The 23491-nt window shown below is 44.4% G+C and overlaps 1 protein-coding gene across 3 annotated transcripts in view; it reads left to right on the top strand.

Moving 5' to 3' along the window:
* The window catches only part of CLUAP1 (clusterin associated protein 1), a 53461-nt gene extending 30098 nt beyond the window's left edge, over positions 1-23363 (top strand). For 2 of the 3 annotated variants that reach the window (XM_065851065.2, XM_065851066.2), the window contains exons 9-13: positions 2779-2851; positions 11278-11385; positions 20326-20381; positions 22486-22539; positions 23064-23363. In XM_065851065.2, the coding sequence (XP_065707137.2) occupies positions 2779-2851; positions 11278-11385; positions 20326-20381; positions 22486-22539; positions 23064-23210 (438 nt within the window). In that variant the 3' untranslated portion in view covers positions 23211-23363. The remainder of the gene's footprint in view (positions 1-2778; positions 2852-11277; positions 11386-20325; positions 20382-22485; positions 22540-23063) is intronic. The other variant, XM_065851067.2, reaches the window with a different exon arrangement.
* The last annotated feature ends 128 nt before the right edge of the window (positions 23364-23491 follow it).

Here is a 23491-nt window from a genome sequence, read left to right as displayed (position 1 = left end):
CCATGAGCTCTCAAAGGGCTCATCACCTGTCACAAGGTGACGTTCAGGCTGCTCCTATGCAGAGTGGTAGCACCTCCTCACCTCCCAGCTTGTCCTTTCTAGAGTGCCTGGAACCGCCTGGTACAACCCTCCCGACATGGAAACGGTCTCACCAGGTTTCTGTAAACCCGATGGGATCAAAGCTGTGTAACTGTGCACCTTCTAATTCCTTCTGTTGTGTTTCCTGTGATGCGTGTACTTGTGCACAGGCACTTGAGATGGGCGCCTGCCTGTGCTGCCTTCACAAGGAACACATCAGAGCCTCCCCTTCTCTGTTCACAGTGCCCCTGCTTCTCCTGGGGCTGTCATCATCATCATCATCATTCCCTGACACACAGAGTTTGAAGCCCTCCTCATAGATTAGCAAGCCTGTCTGTAAAGATTCTTCCACCCCACTTTTTCAGATGGATCTTTTTTCTCTCCCATAGTCGTCATTCCTCAAAAGAATAAAAAGGGAAAGAAGCCTATAATATTGCACTTTTGGTCAAGCATGACTGTAGCCACATTCCAATTCAAATCATACAACTGGACATGAATTTAGCATGAGATTTTTAACAGTAGTTTGCATGGTAGGAAGCATCATCTTCAGTTCTTGAAGAACAGCTCTGGGTCGGTTGGTACCTCACGTGATCGTGAACATTATCTGTGCAACCTCAGTGTTGTGCTCACTTACCTTCTGTTGTACCTAGCAGGCTTGCTCTTATTAAGAGTATTGTCACACTCTCTGTTCAGGCACTGCACAATTTCTCCTCGTCCTTACATCTCACTCCTGCTGCATGAGCGACAACCCTCTATTATGAAAAGCAAATGCCACTGTGCGCGTGTACCAAGAGCTAATCTCAGCTGCTTTGTTCTGTAACAAAGCAAGAAACAGCTGCTGAGATGAATAGGCAAGGTGAAGATGAGGCGGTCCAATCCATCCTCAAATTGGTTCATTTTAAGTGTATTACAAAGCTGTAGGATTGCCAATATTCTCTAGCAAATCACCAAGGAAATGCAGAATATATATCCATCACTTCAGGGATCTCAGTAGTTTATATTGGTGCAGGTTGCTGTTGGAGTGTCTTGTTCAGAATGATTTTGCATCATGACCTTTCTGCTTTATAGCCCTGGAAGCTGTTATGTGTTACTTATGTTCTTTTCTATATGTTTTGCAGTGTTATTTCTACAATCCCAAGCAATCATTAGCAGTCTTCCTAGTACCCATGGGGTACTAGTTGTCTGTGTTAGTAGTGGGGAGTTTGTACAGCAAACACTTTGCATAGTTGACCAAAGCAGATTTTTGGATCAGAATTTATTTCCTCTGTGGCTTTGAAACAGGCACCAAGCTGGGTTTCTCCCCACATACAGGGATTTACATCACTTCCCCTTACCACCTGTAAGCATCTTCTCTGCAAACTTTTTCAGTGTGAATTTCAACTCCTAAAACACAGATGTCTGTGTCAAGTTCATATCCTACCTACTCTATTGATAGTTTAGTTTGCTCTTCAGCATTAATGCTACCCAAACTTAAACTGGATGTCACTAACAATACTTTTTCTTTCTGATGCTGCTATTGCAATAGCGAGCCTTAGTTCCTAAAATTCAGTGTCTTGGTATTTTTGCTAGATTTTAGTCCTAACTGGATGGAGAACTTCATGAACTCAGCAAAACACCTCCTATGATTGCTCTGTGGTGTTCAGCAAGCAAATAGTCCCTTTAGTCTACCAGGTCTGTGATGCTCTGCATCCTGGAAGATTCGAATTCTTTCATCAGTTACTGTGTGCAGAGCCCACCACATTTTCTCACCAATCCATTATACTGAAATCAGAATGCCTGTTTTAGCTGCCACTGCCCTGCTGCTGCCAGCCTGCTGCTTCCCTTCTGGGCTGTCATATTTCTTACTCGGGTGACTGTGCAAGACGTAGGTTTTAAAGTCCTTGTGGGCCTTTTTGCAACGTTTTCTATTATCATTTGCCTTTGTTTGAATCGGTGGAGACTTATGGTTTGCTTCTCTTCCTCAGCACAGCAGCCACTGCTCTACCTACTGTTTTCCATTTGCTGGGAATGGCATTTGTCATAACCTTATCATCTTGTCATTACAGTGGTGTTTCTAAGCATATTTTTGTCTAACAGCCTGCTATATTAAAGAAATAAAAATTAACAAACCACCTTTCTCAGTCATACCATCGTGGTTCTCCTTTGCACCCAAATTAGTATAGTATAGTGTAGTATAGTATAGTATATGGCTCTACTTCTCCAGCTTATTGATGGCTCTTCTTGCTCCCACTTTGTTTGCGTGTGTGGAAATGTGTGAATTTATTCTGGTTTGGGTATTATGAGGCTGCAGTTATTTCAAAAACCACTTCTGTTAAATGGAGCATTGGTTAACAACTACGAAGGGCTCCTTTCCAAAGAAAGACCCTTCCACTTTGTAGCAGCAGTGATTTTTTGTGGGTTGAAGACAAGTGAACTCATTTTCAATGTGGTGAGTGAGGATTCAGCCAGTGGCAATGTGTGGTTGATTTTCAGTGCAGTGTTTCACCTGGGTACATGCTTCATATCCTGACCATGGGCAAAGTAAGTAGGAGCCCCCAGGTTCCAATTAAGACCATGTTTTAATAAAATACTTCCAATGCTGAAATTTTCTGTTCTCATTCTACCTGAGTGCTCTTAACTGTTGTTGTAGCACCATCCAGTTAACTACTTGACTGGACAATGAGGCAGCTTTTCTAATTTAGTTGTTTTCACCTGTTACAGGAAGCAGCAAACATGCTACGTCTTACACAGAACAGGCTGAAGGAAGAGGAACAGCACCTGCTTAAAAGTGGAAGTAAGTGGGATTTCTTTGCTGCTTGTGTTAGCAGAAAAGATGCGAAATACTGGGTAATTTATGTCTCAGTATCCACGTAAAAGCCTGAAGCAGAGGGGACATGGGATAGATGATGGAGCCAACAGGCTACATTAGGAAAAGTGGAATGATAACTTCAAAAGAAGAACAGTGAAACAGGGAGCATGGAGCGGCCGGCTGTGGACACAGCCCTTGTCCCAGCACGACGGGATTGCTGGTGAAAGGTTGGTTTGCAAACAAACTCTGTTAGAGGATTCTACCCAACAAATTGCTTGCACATAGGTGAGTAGTCTCATCACCTTGTGGGACTGCTTGGCTGCCTCATATTATAAGTGTGCTGGTGTGCGTTGCAAATCTGGAGTATAATTTATGTCCTCAGCAGTGAGCCTGCCACATTGCATGGCGTGGAGTTCGATTATGTGTTTGGATTAATGTGATGTGTCTATCAGATCATAACTTTCACAAATGAAAAACTCTCAGCTTGAAATGCTCTTTAATATCACTAATCTTCAAAGTGGGGTCCACATTTGCCTGCTTGCATTTGCTTGATTTTAGTGTACCTGCAAAATGAGAATGCAATTAAAATTTGAGGGTTTTTTCTTTTTTTCTAAACTTACTCTTAATTAGAATTCTAGCTGAGGATCAGAAGGGAATAATACCCTCTTGAGATTTTGCAGAAAGCTAACAAACCGCGTTTTGCTCCTTTTGAGCCAACCATCAGCAAGAGCTTCCCATTAATTAGTCCTATGAATTTAATATTGCAATATGTGCATTTTTGTATGATAGAGGGAAAAAAATAGAAGGGCAGTTAAGGATCAGAAAGAGAGTTCATGAAAGCTGAAAATGAGCAAGGATATACAAGTTGCACTTCACTGTTTGCTGGCAGAGATTTTCAGAGCAAGCTCAGGAAAGAGGAAATTCACTCATTTTTTTCTCATCTTTGATGTCATTTTTTTATGGCAATGCAGTATAAAGTGAAGAAGGTTTAGCTAAAACATAGGATTTGTAATATAAGTTACAAGAATGTGGAATCGTTTCAGAGATTTACTTGAGCGAAGAAGTCCAGGCCTTGCTGTCTGACAGCTTCCAGAGTGAGTAAGTTCAAGAGGAGAACATCTGTCATCAGTAATTAGCATTATGAAGTATAACATGGAAACTTGCTGACCTGCTTTCTCCTTATCTGTGGGTTTTCACTTGGAAAACTATCAGTCATTTTGCATAACTGAAAGGAAGTCTGCAGAGGTGCAGGGGTGTAGCTGAGACAATAAATTTGGCTCTCAGAGGCTGTTCTGCCAGCCACGAGGAGGGAGCACCACTTAATTACTGGGTGCTGTAAGGTTAATTTACTGAATGTTGTGAAGCTCTCTGAGACCACGGTTTGCTATCATCTGATGGTCAGGTACCAGGCTGTGCTTTCCCCTTCCACCAGACCCCACTCTCCTCCTCTCATTATTAGTTAAATGATGCCCTGTACACAATTCAAAACCAAGAGAATTGCTTTGGTAAGAGAATGCAGAGGTTGGTGTCTAAAATCGTATGGTGGCCTATTAGGGATATGTTTACATGGTGGTTACGTTAATCCCAGGATCTCAGTCACAAGAAAAATAGGGGTTTTTTTTGTTTGTTTTTGTTTTTTGTGCAAGGAGAAAAAAAAAAAGCAACAGCAGCAGAATCAGTGCAGCATCACTGAACAGCTTCACCTGCCCCAACTGCCAAAAGGTTAATAGCAAAATTCTCACTAGAAATAGGAAGCGCAATAAGGGACAGAATTTCTGCCGCAAAGGATTTCCCAGAGCTCTACAACGTTGGGCTGGCAGGCAGTGATTTTATCAAGGAGTCCTGCGAGCATTGTGTGTATCGTGCGGAAATGGTGTAAAGTGCTCCAGGCATGAGCGCTTAAACTGTCTTTCCCCTGCCTTGGGAGGTTCTGCATGCTGCATCCTCCTCGGCTGGGATGTGCCCTGTTACTGAGACAGACACAAAGATTAAAGTAGGGCTTTTCTTCACCATCAGAAAGCTCTTCCTAAAGTAGGCTTTGGGAGGAAAAAACACACACACACACCCTATCCCCAAGCAAAGTGGTTTTTTCCTAATATGTCCTCCATCTTCAGTTTGTCAAAAATGTAGGACTTGGCTGTCCAAACCTTCAGCCCATGGCACCTCCTCGCAGAACTGGTAAGGCAGGACCTGCTCTGGCTTGGTCTTGCCCATGCAACAGGTTCTGGAGATGGGGGGATGTGTTTCTTCCCCTTGCAGTTGCAGGTGGGCAGCCCAGCCTAATGGCTCCCAGTGTCCTAACACTCTCTGGCTGAATCTTGAAGGTCCAGGGTGGTAGAGTGAGCTTGGTTTGAACACACCGCTGGCTTTCCTGCGCAGAGGGGTAGTGCAGGGCCAGTGCCTCCTGCAGGGGACAGGGAGGCTTCTCTAACTCTCATTACACTTTGCCCCTGAGAGCTGCAGAACACTAATGAGGCTCTTCTAACAGCATAGGCTGGAAGCTGGTGATAAATTTGTTACCATTAACTGATAAAAGTCAGCATCCACTCTGCTCCAGTAAGAACTCTTACCTTTTCGCGCCTTCGTAATTGATGCAGTTCTCTCATTGTCTGGATCCTTTGACCTTATCTCCTGCTAATTTGGTAAGAAGGGTCGCAAATTAACAGTTCATTTCTCTGCAGCAGAAGTTGCAGGAATTCTGGGCAGCTTCAGGCTGAACTAACACAGGAGAAAATGAAATCGTGTTTCTTGTAAAGAAGAGCTGAGAAATGTAGGTTGAATTGTGCAGGTCTGCATTAAAAATATTGAAGGCCCATGTATATGTCATGGTACTCACATAAAATTCACAAGAAATGTTTAGCATAGTTCAGAAACAGCCTGGTTCTTTTTTTCTTTTGCTAGCATACATTGCAAGTCATCTTTTATTTCTGACAGAGCATCCACATAAAACCACTGCACTAACAAAAAACCAAAAAACAGGAAAAACTAACACTAAATTATATAAAAACTCATTTTTACATTATGTAAAAATGTTGAACTCTAGATACAGATCAGGCTTTGGGTATTATTTACATAATGAAAATATATGCAGTTAAGTATTTGCAGCAGTACAGAAATGTTTTTTGAGATTAGTGGTACGTAAATTGCTGATATTTTTGTAATCTTTATTTCACATAAGCTGTTCTTAGAGAAACTAATATGTGATGTGGTGTTTTTCACACAGCCTGCTGCCCTTGTGACACATCCAAGGTTGGTGCAAAGTAACAAATGCCAATTGACTGAAACTCGGGGCTTGATTTCCTTGTGGTTAATGGAACAGTGACTGTTAAACATCGTATTAGACACTGCTCGGATGAGCACTGTGAAGGCTGTTGATAGAACTATTGTCAGGTGTAGATTGTGAAGAGTTGTTCTCATAAGGGTTTGGTGTGAGAGGAGAGGGAAGGTCACTGACCACAGCAGAAATTAAAGATGTTTTTTTCAGGTTCATCCAAAGTTGAAAAAACATGTTTGCTGAGCAAAAAGTAACAAGTGGGAATGTTTCTAGACCGAAACACACTTTTTCAGACTAATCAGCTTATTTACAGATTTGTCTTGGTCCGTAGAATGAACAAACATCCATGTTACACAGTATTTTGAAATTTGCACTACTTCAGTATTGTTCAGCAACAAGATTAACTGATGCTCCTGGAGAGCTTTAATTGGGCTCAATGCACAACCAAAGTGTTTCCTTGGCCAGTTCTACCTGTAACTCCTTGTTTTCTGACAGCCAAGCAAAATGTGCTTGGCTCTATCTTTTTGCTTGATTAAGCAGAGCAAATAGCTGTTGTTCCTTGGAACAGCAAATCGCATGACGCTGTTGCAGTTTGGTGCTGCACTCAATCTCTCGTACCCTTTGTGCTCCAGAATTGATACTTCACAATCTGACAGCAGGAAAACAAAAAGCCCCATTGCGACAGTTGTGGCCTTTGAAGTGCAGCGGTGAGTCGCTGCGTAATTCCCTCAAGGGTGAGATGCTTGGATGATATTGCTGATGTTCAGCGCTGTCACCAGCAGGATGCTCAGACCATCCATCTTCTTGTAACAGATACTTGGAATTTGTCCACAATAGTCTTGCATTTTGCTTTTTAAATAATTGCAAGTTCATGTTCTAATTTTATAGGACTTTGATGGACTCTCGGCTTTTAAGATCATTAGAAATAGTTATGGTCACTGAATATAACCTCTCTATAAAATGGGCCAAAAAATATCTGAGGTACTTATTCCTGAGCCAAAACTACAAATCCCAGTTTAAATGGAGCTTGTCATCAAGAAATATTTTAAAGTATTTCAGGCGATGGAGACCTATTGCTTCCATTGGCAGTGGTTAATCATCCCTACTGTTAAAAATAGGAGTGTGGATGTAGCAATAGACCATTTCAAAATGACCAAGCAAGGGAAGAAAGTGCAGTGAGACCTCTACAACCTACTGATTGGTGTTTGTGGGTATGTTATTGCCCTGTTGGAGTGTGCACAGGTCTGAACATCCAGACTTCCTGCTGAAGTTAGTGAGAGCCACAGGTATTTGGACCTTGATCCTGTAAGTCTCAGTACCAGGACTCACTTTTCTTAGATATCAGACGAAGGATCTCAGTTTTGTGTCAAGGTCAAAGGATGTTCCCTGCTTTTTATATGTATTTATTTATATATCAAAGCACTTCTTCCAGTTCAAATTGCAGAGCTGCACATCTGTAAGTATTCGGGCTGATGTACACGACTGGTGCCTCTGAGTTTGGTGAGACACAAATATGGGTTTGGTAGAACCAAGGCTTCCATGTGGAAACTGAACTTTACTCTCCCTTCAGTCTCCTTAAAATCCAAATCCACCCCTTTTTTTTAAATTATTTTTTTCTGTTCTAAAATTTAATGCTGTTTATCAATTGGATTTTATTTGAGATCAAGTGGCTCTCAGTTGCCCACTTGATTTTCTCATTGTGTTTTTTCACCAAAATCAACAGCTCGCTGAATCAAATAATTGCTGTGGAGCCAGTGCCTGTGTTTTCAAAGCAGTGATTTTTATTATGAAATTGAACATTCTAAACAACACTTACATTTAATTGTAAACCATATCAATAAACAATGCCCATTGTGCGCATTATCTTCACCACAGTACCTTCTTATTTTACAGTTGGATACATTTACTTGAATATTTATGCAAACTAACAAATCTGTAATGAAATCACTGGTAAGTTATTAGATCATGCTGGTTTTCCTTCAAGCATTGCAAATTACCAAAAAATTAAATCATTTAAATATAGAGTTACCGGTCCAGGTATCTGCTCTGGCTTTTTTCTGGAAACAGTAGGTGTGCTTTGGAACAAGTAACATCTTCTGAGAGCGACGTTTTTCACTTGTAACCAGAATGTACTTTTTGTGGCTGGACTGCTTTAAATGAAACTAATTTAGTTGACTGAAACCCACCTTTATGAAATTGAAATGTTGAAATGTAAGGCAAGCGGAGTTTAAAATCCCAATATATCCCCTTTCAGGTATTCAGCCAGCATTCTCTGTGCAGCAGAGTAAATCACAGCAGTGGGGAAATGGGCCAAACACAGATTATAGAGTTGTTTTGTTGATGACCTTTTAGTAGTAAAAATACAGGATCTTGTTAAAATACCAGCCTTAAGCTGCAGTAAGCTACCAGCGTTGGCCTAAATTTGGGCACATGGATTGCTGAATAGCAGTTTGTTGTGAAAAGTCAAATAATCTTCATGTAAACCCGTGCAAATCTCATAAGCCAGCTCCGTTAGAATGTGTTCTGTACTGCATGTACTCGTATGTGGGAATTTGTAGCAGTATGCTGTATCTTTGTTGCTTTATGCTGATACTAAGAAAACTCTATTTTCTCCATAAAGAATGCTCTTTGTCTCGCCCGAACTGATGTGTTGTGATTTCTGCTATGCAGTATTACACAGATGTGGTCATGACTTCTCCTGTGGCAACAAGTAGATTCTTTCTGTATGTCATTAAAAGACACTTCCCAAATTGTCGCCTTTTTATGAATACCAAGAATATTTTGTTGAAAACTGGGGTTGTAGGATGGTGGAACGCTGTAGTGCTCTGGCTAGGACGGGTCATACACAGCATTGGACTATTCTGCTGTTCCACTCTGCTAAGAAGCCTGTACTCAGCTTGTCTTTATCTCGTGTATTTAAATACATTCTCAGCAATATGCTCTGCTTCTGTGTCCTTGAGACTTTGGCTCAGCACTGTTCTGCTCAGCTGATAACTCCCATTGTACACTGGACAGAGCCGGGCTTGGTGATAACAGCTATTGAGCTGGGTTAGAGCAATACAGTTATTTTTTGGTAAGTGAAAAATGTGCTCGATGCCTTTCCAAGTGGTGGGCAGGAGGCTTGCAGGTAAAAATTTTACTGTTGTTCAATTTGCATTTGCAGGTGCCACTTGTCTGATCTTCTGACATGCATTCACCATAGTGATGTTTCGTGTTGGGGTATGTGCATCAGAATTCCAGCTAGATTATTCAAATAAAATCCAAACTCTTGCCATAGATCCATAACAAGGTTTATTTCAAAGTCACAGGTCCATAGGAAACATGTTGCACTGTGCATATATGCTGATAATTTATCTGATGAATCTTCTCTTAATTTATATTGAAAGATAATCCAGGATTTTGAAAGGCATAAATAAAAATTAGGCCTACAGTTGCTACTGGTTTGGCTTGTGGAGCAGACTTTGAAAGACAAGAGGCGGATCTGGAGCACAAGGCACACTTTTCTGGGGCTTACCGGGGTGTTCTGTGGCATCCACACGTGGGCCGAACAGCAGGAAACTGCGACTTCTCCACCGACAGGCAAGAGTTACAACAGCTGAGTTTGCGGTGTAGAAGGATGAAAGAAATAGTGTGAGAAAGAAGGGATTGAGAATAGCAGAGAACCTGAGGGAAAGAAGAAAAGGGCTAGGTGAGGGAGGAAAAATGTTGTGTTTAAACCAGTTTTTTTCATAAAGCAGCAGCTTTGGCCCTCCAGCCACTGATTGTCTCTCCTCAGTAAGAATCACTTTTATTACAAACCACTTATTAACCATGGCGTCTTTCTGCAAGTCCTGCTTTCCACCAGAAAGATACTGCAGGGAGTTATATGATGGAAAGAACCTCCTTTTTGCATGCTGAAATGGGTCAGGAATGGCTGGAGCATCCTACAGAGAGCTGGAGGGGTTCAGGTGGGTTGGGGAGGCATTGAGCCGTCAGCGTGGGTACGCAGGGAAGGGCACCTCTGTGTACAGCAGAGGGCGGATGGCAGATTCATTCTTGATTATTCTTGTCTACTTACCGCTGCTTTGTCCCGAGGGGAAGATATTTTACATGTTATTTCTGAGAGTCTGGTATCAGGAATGGTTTGAACAAATAGGTTTCCAGAACAGTGAAATGTAGAATTGAAGCCCCATGTTGTTACAGCCGTGCCCCCAGCCAGAGCAGAATCGCGTCGCTGTGCCTCTTCGGTGCGAGTCCCGTTCTCGCAGTGCTGTCAGCTGGGTTGGCCGCTTTGGGTTGTCAGCAGAGAGCACCGGCTCCATTAGTCCCCATCTCAGCCGGCAACTCCTGCTCAGGAGATCCCAGCCAGAAGCAGAAAGTGTTAATGGACATGAAATAGAAGTGGTTTGACAAAGTAATCATAAGGGCTCTCTGCAGCATCCTCAGCTCTGGCCAGCAGTGCTGCAGAACAGGAGGAGCACACATGACAAAATCTGAAAGGGATGAATTGCTGCTCCAAAGTAAGAAAGAAAAAAAGGGGGTGAGGGAAGGGAAAAAAAAATAATAATGAGGGCATTTTAGTAGTAGCAGGAAGAGCCGTTGCAGATGAGGTAGTCTTGCTCTTTAACAATCGGAACACGAACCTGAATCCTTTATGTAGGCTCCTCATGGCTCTTCCCAAGGAGTTTGCCTGGGCAAGGGCTGAACAAAACCTTGTTTTTCTGAATACCAGGTAAACAAAAACGGTATTCGAGTCACACAGCAGTGAGCGGTTCCTGCACCTTCCAAATGTTTTTAAAAACTTTTATCTTTAAAGCAGTTGCTGAAATAGCACCTTCTGACTGTATGTATGCTTCATACCCAGGGAGTGTGTTCAGAGCATGGCCTTTATGGCACAGCCTGAGGATTGTCCCAAGACAGTTGTTTATATTGTATGCTGCTTTGGCACTATGCGTAGAAGGATGCTTTTCTTAGGATGTGGATGCTGGCTGTTTCCCTGTGCTCATCAGTAGAGCTGATGTTCTGTCTGTGACTCTATTTTTGATTAATCTTGGACTTGAACAAAGGCAGAAACTCCTAGCATCTCTTGCATCCAACTGCTGCTCTGAGTTGTGGGTTGGCTTGAGTGATATTTATCAACTGCTTTTGTTTTAACCAGATAATGATGACTCCGACATAGACATTCAAGAGGATGAAGGATCCGATAGTGAAGTGGAAGACAGGCAGATCATGAAGCAGCACGCTGCCATGGGAACACTACTGCCAGGTACCTTAATCTTTCCTTAGTTGCTTCTATTCAGAAGGAAATACTGGAATTATCTGAATAACCTTAAATGTAAGAAGACTCTCTTGTTGTTCAAGGGCATTGGCATTGCTCAGCTCTTGTGAGGTCTAAGGGGTTGTGTCTTGTGGGAAAGACAATGCTTTCAGGGGAGCAAATTAAGGATTATTTACTGAAAAAATAACCATGTGAGGAAAATTCTTCCTTGGTGTTGCCTTGCAGATCTACAAAGCCTTAGAAAAGTAATACCCTTCCTGATGGCAAAGTCTTTGTTTCACTTTAGCTGTTGACACTCATTCTGGTAGGGTCTTCTTCAAAAGGAGACCTATGGTGAGTCCATAAATCCACCTGCACTGACACAGTCACAGGTGCAGCACACCGGAGTTATTGTTTTCAGGGAAGGATGTCTGGCTTCTGCCACTCTTTATGTGGAGTGGAGCCACAGCCTCTGGCAGCTGATTCCCCCAGGGCAGGGGTCAGAAGTGACTCAGATAAATTACTGTCTGAGGGTCTGTGTTTCACCTGTGTAGAAAAAGAATCACTCCGCTTAGTCTATAGTCAAGCAAAATGAAACCAGAAAATCAGGTTAGTACTCCATGGCGTTCTTGTTAGCGGTGAGTGACTCTGACCATCATGTGACAAGCAGTTCCAGCCCTGGCAGGCTCAGATCTGACCTCTCCATCTGTGTAGTCAGGTCCCTCATCGACAGTGAGGTTATGTGTTTGACTGCAAGACCCTCACCAACTGAAGTGCTGGAGACGAGTCAAGACATGAGATTAGTGTCAGGTACATCAGCTTCTTTAGAAAATCCAGCCTGAACATTCACTGGCTGTTTGATGTCAAACACACCAACAATCTGTACATGTTCTTCAGCACAGGTAGTTTGCATTTAAAATATACTTAAGGTAGCATAAAAAGAATGTTATTTGTATTAATTACTGCTTTTCTCCTTGACTCAATTCACGATATTTCAATCACTTTCTTTTGAAGTTTTGCATCTTCTTACATGGTGGTGCTTCTGAGCTGTGTTTGCTCTTAAACTAAGGAGAAATGGTCCGCTGAGGTCAGTTCCTGTACTTGCTGTGATTCAGTTTTACATCTCTAATTTCTAGGTTATTAGTATTGTAAGAGAAGACTCCCTCCCTCTGCCTGTAATAGGTGGGCAGGTATTCCAGTGTGTTTTGCCGTTATAGAGGCAAGATTCTCAGGGAGACATAATCTCTCTCATTAGGCCACTTGGTATAATTGAGAAAAATCAACACACTTTCACCCTGAAGAGTCCTTTCATCAGATTTGTCTCGATGCAGTAAAATTCAAACTGAATGCAGCTTTGACAATATTGCCCCTGGTGTTATTCTTTTAGCCAATTAAAAGACTTGAAGTTATAGGATTTAGTCTCCCATGGAGCAGAAAAGAGTGTTAGCTGGGGGAGACATGGCAGGCTGCGAACTGCTGTGGAACAGAGAGAAAATCGAACCCTTATTCCCCATGTAAAAAGAAAAACAGGCAGTAGCGGGTGAAGGAGGAAGCTGTAATGCACTAGGGAGCTTCTGTCTCCATTGAGTTTGGTGCTTTTGGTTTAACAATACAGCAAACCCAGCTTTAGGAAGGCAGGAGGGTTTTGGTACAAGGAGGGAGCAGCATGGGGTGAGAATACTTGGCTGGGAGGACAGTTATCAGACTGACAGTTGCTGGCTTATTGGGTTTGTGAAACTACAGTCTGTTTTGTTATCACAATATCTCAATTACAGGCAAGTCTCCTCCTTGATGGGGCTTGTTATAACAAATCCATGTGCCACTAATCATTTGTTTAACTAAGAGAACACATTGATTTATTGTCTATAATTTTTAATTTTAACATTGTCAATATGAATAAAAATTCACATTCACTTTTATTCTGTCTGGCAATAGAAAAGTGAGGCTGTTACACAAATAAAATAGATGTATGGCCTTCCCTGAGGTCAAACAGTGAGTTAGTGATGGTGTCTGGAGTAAGACACTTGTTTTGTCAGAGAGCCAAAGAAAAAGAATTCTTTCATTGTTGAAAGCCTTAACCATTTGCAGTGTAGAGAAACCTCTTGCCTGAAACAGGCCATAAACCAGCAGTTTGCATCAGAATAGTTCTTCATGTGCAGATGAGGTGAAGATTAGGGTGAAGAATCCAAAGCCCAGTCCTAGGAATGTAGACACTGCCATGCCAGGTCAGACAGAAGGTCCATCTGAGCCTGGTCTTTGTCTCCAGCACTGGCTGAAAGACAATGCCTGAGGAAAAGTGTAGGGACTTGTCTGAGGTTCCCTCCCGCTCTCAAACAGTTTCAACCCCCACCAGGATTTCCTGAGCTGGATGTGGTTTCCATTAATTTGGTCTAACCCTCAGTAAATGTTTTTTTTTTTCCTAAGAACTTGTCCAGTCTCCCCTTGAACTAAAGTGGATTTTTTTCATCTGCACTATCAGAAGTGGCAGATTTTGAAGTGATGTCGTGTTTACATGTGGAGATCCATCTTTCCAGTGTCATTTGGATGGGAGTTCTGAAATGCGTTTTGGCACCATGAGCAAATTCAAGCTCTCTCCTGTTCCCAGCGGGAGCGCTGGCTGAGTGGGCAGGCCATGGCAGACTGGCACACGCTGTGCTTGCAACAGGGCAGGCAGTGGAAGTGCTACTGAATGAAGCAGAAACGATCCATGCTTGCAAAACTGTGGATCTGTGCCTGTCTGTAGTAAATCACCCTCTATTCCACGCTGCCAGGATCTTTCAGCTCCCGCAAACCAATTATCCAAATGCTTTAGCTCTTATGTTTCCTTTTATAATGTTGGTGTTAAAGGGGTGTTTTTGTCCTGTTTGGACCACAGAGACTACTCCACTATTGAGACAGTAACAACTTCAGCCCCATTTGGTCTTCATTGTAAGAAAACAGCTTTATGAAACTCTGGATGTTTTTCAGCAGAGAATAGGTCCAAAATCAAACAGTGAAAGAGCAGCTCTCTTGGAGCCTCTTACCTTTGCAGAACGGACCCAGAGGATCAATGTGGGAATGATGTGCCAGCAGCAGGTTAGCGAATGTACTTGCTACCAAAGGGATAAGATCTTTGCCTGTGAAAACCTGCGCTGTTTAACATGGCAAGAATAAAGAAGTCTCTGGATGTAGCAGATGAGAATGAAGGGGTTCTATTAAGAAAGCAAAGTGTACCTCATTGGAAGAAGTGGAAGCAAATATGCAACAATCAAAGCGGAGGTGAGTTCAGGGGCAGACAGAGAGTGCGGTCCTGTGGCTCTGCGGACGTGGGCTGGTTGCCAGCGCTGGCTGGAGCCAGGCCTGTGCGGATCCCCCGTCCTGTACAGGTGCATCTCAGTGCACACAGAGCAGCACATATCCAAACCACGCTGATGATGTTTTTGTGGCAGATACTTGGTGTTTTGAGATGATGGTGATGTTCAGCCTCCCTCTCTCTGTTTTCTTTTTAAGCTTGAGCTTGTGATTATTAAGTAGGAACTGGCCAGCAGACATGGGGAAAGGGCCAAAGGTACCCTGTGCACTGAGGGGAAGGTTGCAGAGGCTGAATTAGCCCTCACTTTTTCAGTCCTGTAGAGAATTGGGGCTTTGACATAGTAGCAAGGAGTCTTCCCAGGATACCCTTCATAGTTGTGTTTCCAAATCCCTCCATACGGCATGCAGGCTGAAAAGCAGGAAAGTCCTGATCTCGGTGGAAATGGTCAGACTCCACTTGTGGAAATTCTCTCTCCAGCTCATGATCATGTTCAGACTTCTGCTACTGAATTTCTAGAATGTTTTCCTTCCCCTTGATCTCCCCAGGTGTGTAGGAGCCACAGGTGTGTCATTAATATGCAGGGGAGTGGAGGGATTCAATTAGGAATGTGCAACAGCTGCCTGCTCCTTCTTGGTTGTCTTATTCACATTGAGTTCCTGTGGCTGTCACCTGCCTATTTTTTTTTAAAAAAGCATGTTAAATAACTACAGTATTTCTTCCCTTCTCTCTGGTTCCTAAAGGAAATCACTTCTCTGAGTCCAAGACCAAGGAAAATATACAAGTGCATTTATCTGTACAAATACAATATGATAACAAATCTGCAGCTTTTGTCAAAATGCTGCATGTTTCTCTGTCATGGTAATGAGTCTTGATAAGAAAAACATGGTGAAGCCCACTGCAGTTGTCCAGGCATCATTCAAATGCTGTATGATCCCATCCCTCATCTCTCAGCTTCATCTGCAGGGACAGCTGCATCTCACTGGCACGCAGCTCCGTGCAGGATGCTTTCTCTCTTTACTGTTCCCTAGGCATTTTCCCCAGTCAGGCTGTTCAGAAACCCTAAAAAAACTGTGATCAGGGTTTTCCTGTTGCTGCAGTCAGAGTATGTGGAGCTTGTTTCGTAGAAAAACAGAAGAAAATCTCTTGTTCTGAGTCATGGCACACTGGACAACTACAGTGCCCCTAGAGGGGATTTGCCAAGGGCGTGTTGCACACATGAACTTCAGCCAGACTCGAGAAACTGTCAGTGTCCTCCCGATGTCCCAGCAGGCCCAGCATGGCAAGGCCTGAGTCTCAAAAATACCAGGAATCTGCAGTTCACGTGCTCGCTGTGGCTTGCAGGTGCCCTGCATCGCGTACATTCCAGGGCCAAAATAGATTCTGTGTCTGCACAGAAGGGAGAGTGACAGACCCGATGTGGAGTCAGATATGAGCAGCAGCCATGAGACAGGCTCTGCTGGGCACTCAACTCTTCTTACCTTTCCATTCCATGTGGGATTTGTAATTATTTTTTGTAACCCCAGAACTCCTTTGAAAATCCCTGCCTGATTTCTTGGCAGTTAACAAGAAGTACGGAGCTACAGAAACAAAAACCTCTTCTAAGCTGGCCAGGCCACTCTCTTCCTGCAGGTTCTTCATGAACCGTGGTGTTTGCAGGTACCTCATTGCATGTGTTTGCCTTGGTTCAAAGTCTGTGCAAGTGAGGAGGTGAGTGGGTATGGATTGCGCACGTACCATGGTGGTGGCAGAGGGAGAGGGCTGAGGCATGAAGAACGGGCCTGGCGGGAAGGGATTTGGCTGTGCATTAGCAGGGTTCAAGTTCTCCAGCTGTTTGATAACGTATGAAGTCAAGGGGAAAAATTTAGTTTATGCACCTGCTATCAGAGAACTCTACTAAATTGGTATTGCTCTCTGTGAACTTTTAAAAACAAATTCCTTCCTTGTGAACTTCACAAAGTTCAATTTTATCCTGACTGGGGCTTTGTAGGCATGGCATAGTGTGGGTCCTTCTGTGCTCCTGCAGTGAATATACTTTTCTAGTAAAGCAAATCAAGTTCTAATTGTAAACATTATGAAAGAATTTTGGAGAGTCGGATTAGTCTCTTCCTTCCCTCTTCTGGTCAAGCAGGAGGGAAAAAACAGTCAATACTAAGTGTCTGAGCCGCTGGGTCTCACCGCCAGTGCTGAGAGAAAACTCAGCTGGGGAGGGAGAAGGCTGATGTAACTGCTCCTCTCATTTTCAGAGATTTCTGTGTGTATTCCTGCCCCCCAGTTAAAAGTCCACAAAGTCTTCATTTTCCTGATACAGCAGCTGCTGGACAGTTATTACCAGGACATGGTTCACAACCAGGTGTCTTTGAAAACACTAAAAAGGGGCTGCTTTTTTGAATTCACAGAAATTAATTTGTTTTAGCTTGAAACAGAGCTTCTCCCCACCATTGCAGCATCTGCTCCCAGCAGAGCTGCCTGTGTATGTTTTGTGTCAGCGAAGTTATGTGCTCCCGGGGAGGGAGGAGGGGGTTCTGTATGCGGTCAGCCTGTTTTTATGGCCATTGTGACACTGGCCCTCGTGGGGAAGGAGGGCAGGTTGTAGGTCTGAGATGGTGGGAGACAGGTCACTCGCTTCTGAGCAAATTTCCTTTTCATGGTGGTGTAAGAAATAAGAAGCCTGCTCACCCTGGGCAGCAGCTATAGTCTGCTTAATTAATCATTGTACTTTGGCAATGACTAGAAAATGCTGCTGAGATCAGGGCCTTGTGCTAAGGGCTACACTCACACTTAAGAGCACAGTGCCCAAGGCATGCAGATCAGAAAGATAAAGATCAGGTGAGATATTTATCCCAATTTTCTGTGTGCAGAGGTAATGCAGAGGGAAGGGAGGTGTCCTACTTGAGCTCACACTGTGAATTTGCATTAAGAGCTGGAGACCGAATGCAGATCTCCAAACTGGGAGCAAAATGTTTCAGCTGCAAATCCACCTTTCCCTCATGGTAGGTTGTCCTAACCTCTCAGGTTAAGTGTCGCTTCTTGCTGTCAGGCACAGGGTTAACACATACCCACTGCTGAGTAAGAAGATGTAAATCACGCCAGTCCTGTGGATCCATTGTGGGCAGCTGCACGGTTAGTACAATGGCAGCGTCACACGCAGAGGAAAAATGGCAAATGCTCGCAAGCTTAAAATTGTAGATGCACGTTCACTTCTGATCTTTGGTAGCTTGGTGGCTACAAACTGTGGCGATGCACGGAGATTAGATTTGAATCCAGAGGTGCAGTGAATTACAGCCTGTTCATTACTAACATTTTAGCTAATTATCGCTTTGTACAGCCTGTCCCAGCTGAATTCACATTCTCGATAAGTAACCGTAACAGGCTCTCACCCGCTTGGAAGCTGCGTGAGGCTCTGTGGCCAGAGTGGTGCAGCACTAATGCGGCTGCAAGCTGAGCCCAGCTAAATTGAACCCAGGAAATTTCAAGTGATGAACACCCCTGTACCTGCCCGCTCTCCCTGTCCTGGGCAGGTGACTCCTGTGTCCTGCCTCCCCCCAGTACACACGGACATGCACCGCGGCCCCCTGTCCCTCCTCGTGCTCCCACAGGCGGAAACTTGGGGAGGTACCATCTGAAAGTTAAAATAACACTCGCGTTTTTGTCACGGGTGTTCTTGTACCAGTGTGGAATATTTGCTTTCTCTCCTGTTTGGTGTACAGCACAGTGCACAAGCTGGAGCTCCAGGCCCACTGTGCCCTGGGCTGTCTCCTCTGAGCATCCCAGGGCTGTGCTACAGGACCTGATCCTGCTGAGTGCACAGTCACTAGTTCAGAGAGGTGCTCCTGGCTTAAACGATGTAGGGATCAAAGTGTGAGCAGTACCTGATTGTTATCTTCCTCCAAATGTGAGCAGATGAATGCCCATGAGATGTCCGTACTGTTTGCAATGATGGAAGAGCAGCATCCAGCAGTCTGCAGACCTTCTGTTAGCATTCCCTAAGCTCTTCCCTTGGCATTTTTGAGCTGTCCAATTTCATCAGCTCTCCTTACGTGATATCTTGATTCTCTTTTATATTCAGGATCTCTCTCAGCTTTGTCTTACTAGAAAATTTTAGGAGCTCCCTGCTGCTTTCTTCTTTGAGGTAATAATTCCCTATCTAATACTTTATGCTGAGCCTTCTACGTAGCAAAATTGCAGTTAAACTCTTGGAGCAATCTGTACACTGGGCAAAAATGTGGGTTTGTGGTTGTTTAATGATGTCATTTGTAACAGTCTCTGAATTTACATGGTTTAGTCTAGCATATATTAGAGAAAATGTCTCTAAAGGTTGAAGAGAGATCAGCTGTCCAAAAATCTTCTTGTAATTCCATCCCCACTGCCTGTGTTATCAGCAACCAGATGGATAGAGGACACCGCTTTTTATTTAAAGACATAAGATCCTTTAAATTACCTGCCTTGACACAACAAGGGTTTTTTCATGACTTATGGGTGAGATAGTCAGCTTTTTGCCACAGCTAACCCACATCAGTCTGCAAAGGGGATGAAATTGACTCATTTTCTTTTGTGCTTTGAGAGGTACATAAGAGATTCAACAGGATATATTTTAAAGTCACTTTGTTTTCATGCTAAAAAAAAACAAAATAGATTTTGTCTAGATTGGAAAAATCCCTATTTGGCATAGAGAAAACCAGTGATGACAGGAGATAAACAGATGGTGAAATGCGGTGGTCACAGTGGGACTGTTCAATAGGCGTCCGGTTGGTGCCGGTGACGCCAGGTGGCTGCAGGAAGCCGGGCTGAGTCACCCATCAGCCCACACACGGAACTTCCCCCTTCACAGCTCTGCTGTACCCATCCCAACACCTTCCAGACACTCTTCCTAGCAAAGGAGACCATGCTGGCATCTTCTCCTTTCCTTATGGCCTCTACATAACCGAAAATAACAAAGACAGATGCAAGTGTGTTCTCACTTTTCAGTGAACTCCCCACAACTCTGAGATCGCCACCTCCCTCCTCACTTACTCGCTTACTCATCCAGCTCTCAACAAGGAATTCGTGAGGTTTGCCTTGTCATTGCATAGGATTCCTGTGAGACATCAGTCCGTGCTGGAATATCAGAAAGGCTCTGAGCATAGTGAGCTCTCTAAAGGACAGAAGCCTTGCCCCACAGAAAGGATGGGCTTTTGTTCTCTGTGTACCAAAGCAGAGGAAGGAATATGCCAATGCACAGAAGGGACCTCTTGAGATCATCAGGAGGTTTGAGCAGGTTGTCCAGGGCCGTATCCAGTTGGGTTTTGAATATCTCCATGGATGGAGGCTCCACAGCTTTTCTTGGCAGCCTTGTTCCTGTGTTTAACCACCCTCACAGTATAAAAAAGTGGTTTTTTGTGTTCAGATGGATGTGTCCGTTGCCTCTTGTCCTGTCAGAACTGTCATACTGGCATGAGGTAGCTCTGGAAATATCATCCTTACTGGAATTACTGTCTGCCTAACCCTCTTCTACCTTCTGCTGAGCTCTGAGGCTTAAGGAGGTTAACCCAGTGTGTGTTGGGATCTTCTCACTGCCATTTGACTAGTCCTCTAAAACGTAAACTCTGAACTTTATCTTTCATTCTCCCTCAGTGTTAATCATGAGTCAGGCTTTATGGTGATTCTTTTTGCTCTTGCAGGAAGAGCTGGCACACGGGTCGTGGGAACAATGCAAGGTGGAGACACAGAGGAAGATGTAAGTAACCATCCCTTGTGCCTGTAGAGCTCATCTGACAGTGCTTTAGAATGACAGCCCTCCCCTCAGATAAACACCTTTTTACCTGCTGATCCTTCATGCCCCAGACCTGCTTTTCCCCTCCTTTCCACCAGCTGACTGCTCTCTCATCTGCATAGACATGTATTTTCCTTTTTTCTTTTGCTCTTGGAGTCTCTGTGCAGTGTAGCAGGAGCTAGATGTGTGGATCTAAATCCCCTTCATTGCTCTAGAGATACACACCTTGGAGCCCTCTCCATAGCCTGTACTAGCGGCATCCGTCCTTCTATCCTCCAGATGACAGGACAGGGTTGAGAGCAGAACTGCGAGCTGTGCCCCTTGGGATCCCTGCCTTGCAGATAAAGCTCCCCCATGGCTGCGGGCTTCACATCGGGTTATGGTTGACCTGGTGAGTGGATAGTGGCTAAACAGGTGCACACTGACTGTGGTGCTCAGCCTTGGGCATATGCAGGCAATCTTCCTGTGCCTGTGAGTACTCCTAAGTGGTTACATCTGTACGAGGAAGCTGAAGCCAGCTGCTGTGATGGTGTGTGTGCATCCATACAGTAAGCTCTCCTCCCCATCCCAAAAAGGTGCTGGCATCCAAGCTGCCACCCAGGAGCAGTGAGGCTGGCCTGTTCCCCCAAGGTGTTGGATTATTTTTTGCAGAGTGCTAGTTGGCACAGGCCCAAACTGTGCTAGGAAATGACAACCGTGAATTTGTGTTTGACCTTGTGCCGTCTAGTAATTTCCTAGTGTAGATGTGGCCTTTCTGTCCCTCTGTCCAGCAGCCACCCCACCCAGTGTTGCCTGTCTAGACGAGGAGGCTACACTAGAGTTCAGACATCTTCTCTGTGCCCAGACAGAAGCCCTGTGCTGCCAGGGGATTATCCGTCTCTCAGTACTGCCCTGCCTTTTGCTGCCTTCGTAGGATAGAAATTTAAGCCTCTCTGAAACAAAGAATTTGCTTTTCAGAAATCCCTTCACAAAAGCCCATTACACCAGACCCTGGGGGAGCAGCAAAGCGCTGGCTTGGATCAGAAGCAGAGGTTAACGGAGCAAGTGTGACTCCAGGAGGTTTAAAAAGGGAGGGGAGCAGATAAGGGAATCCACCTCTACAGGACACAGGGATAGTAAGAAACTTGTGATGTTTGCCACCATGTACAAAAGCCATTTGCCATGGCTGTCTGACACTGCTTGGTGAGCCATGAGACTCTGGGCAGACTATTTCTTCTGCAGGCAGCACCAGAAGAGAGAACAACCCACTGCTGTTAGTGTTCATTGCAGAGACCTGGAGCCACAACAGTGATAAGGGAGTTAAGTCTCTTGCTGTGGAGAGGGATGAGCCGCCCTTCTTTTTGCCCATCCTCGCCTTTTCTCTGGAAAGGAACTTGGAAGCCATCGTCTGCTTTTTGCTTCAGCCCAACTGGATGTGGTTAAGGCTGTTGGTTACCTTCTGAGGAATTATTTGTGCCATTGGCATGCAGGAACATTTCTGGGTAGGGTTAGGAGTGCCAGTGCTGTAGGTGAAGATGCTGTGACCTTAGTCATGGTGCTGCCTGATCATCCTTGACCATGTTCTTGCCAGCTTTAGTAATTCTCTGCAATTTCTCCTTCCTTTGGACTTTCCTGTTGACGGCTTTCTCCCATGTCTCCTGTTGGCACAGCCCCAGCACATCCAGGTGTGGAAAGCCAAGGTCTTCAGCCTCTGATTGTCCTCAGCTGCAGCCACTTTGGTTGTCTTGCAGATCTGTGCTTTTAATACAGCATCTCAGGAGGTGCCAGGGCTGAGAGGCGTGTGTAGGATCCTTGCAGGCACCTATGTGGAAACTAGTGAGGCTGGTTTGAACCCCTCAAAGAATTAATGGGGTTATGGAGTGGAGAAGGGAGCAGGCTTCAGCCTGCACGAGAGCCAGCAGCGGCGTGCCCAGCCTCTGCTGGTGTGCCACCTGATACATGAGCTGTACCTGGCTTTGCTGCCTCCTCCCCTGCTCCCATTCTGGTTACTTTCTGTTTTCTTTTATGCTATTGTACTTTTTTTTTTCCTGCTCTGCCTCCCCTGTTCTTTCCACTCTGGTTCTCCAAGGGGAGATCTGCCCCAGCACAGCCAAGCAAGCGCAACATCATCACCAAGGCACAGGTGGGTTTCTTTCCTGCAGTTAATTCTCTTCCACTATGCCTTGATTCTTTGATCTCACAATAGGTATCACTTTAAAGTTAAACACCCTGCCAGGTTTTTAATACCACAGATTCAGCAGAAGTCAGGGAGTTTGTGTTTGTCAGGCCCATGAAGTGAGGAAAGAGGTTTGCAATACATTGAATGGAGCAGCCACTGTCTGGCAAAGCGGGTAGCTGCTGGGGAAAGCCACATGGGCTGTTACCTCCCAGAGGCAGCTGAGGTCTGGCTTTTCGTTATTTTGGAAGGCCAGCAGCACAGCAGCCTCTTGCAGAACCTGCTGCTCCACAGAGCAAGTCCAAATCCAGATCCATACCAGCCCAGACAAACAGCCTTCCCCAACACCCCCGGGTGTGTGATTGTACAGGGTGCAGGGGAGGAAGAGAGTAAACATCAGCCAGGGGTGCTGGTCTTTACTGTTGAGCTGGCAAAGATGCTTTGCCATCCTAGAACTGACCTGGTCTTGAATTCTGTTCACTTTCCTCTAGGAGGAGTCGGGGGATAGTGAGATTGACCTGGATGAAGATGAAGAGGAGGATGACATGGAAGATGACAGCATGGAAATCTCCCCAAGCAAATCCAGTCACCGGGCAAGAAAACCAGAGCCACTAGAGGAAAGTGATAATGACTTCTGACCCTGTAGTAGCAGGACCAGGAGGCATCTGGAAGTACAAGCTTTGGAGAGCATGCAGGCCAGGAGCTGATATCTTGCCATTTGAAAAGTGCTTGTCAGTATGAATTCAAGAGTAGATAAATAATCTTCATTAAACTTGAAAATTAAACTTGGATTGCCAGTCTTGCGACTCTCAAAGCATGAGCAGATTATCCGTAATGAGAATCACAGTAATGTGGAGTGCGGTTATTTCCATAATTACATTAGAACTGGCCCTCATGCAGTGCCATGCCAAAAGTTGCA

Source organism: Patagioenas fasciata, chromosome 15, assembly GCF_037038585.1.
Source record: "Patagioenas fasciata isolate bPatFas1 chromosome 15, bPatFas1.hap1, whole genome shotgun sequence".
NCBI lineage: Eukaryota > Metazoa > Chordata > Aves > Columbiformes > Columbidae > Patagioenas > Patagioenas fasciata.
The sequence above is the reverse complement of the archived record's forward strand: the minus strand, read 5'-3'. Positions and strand labels throughout refer to the sequence as shown.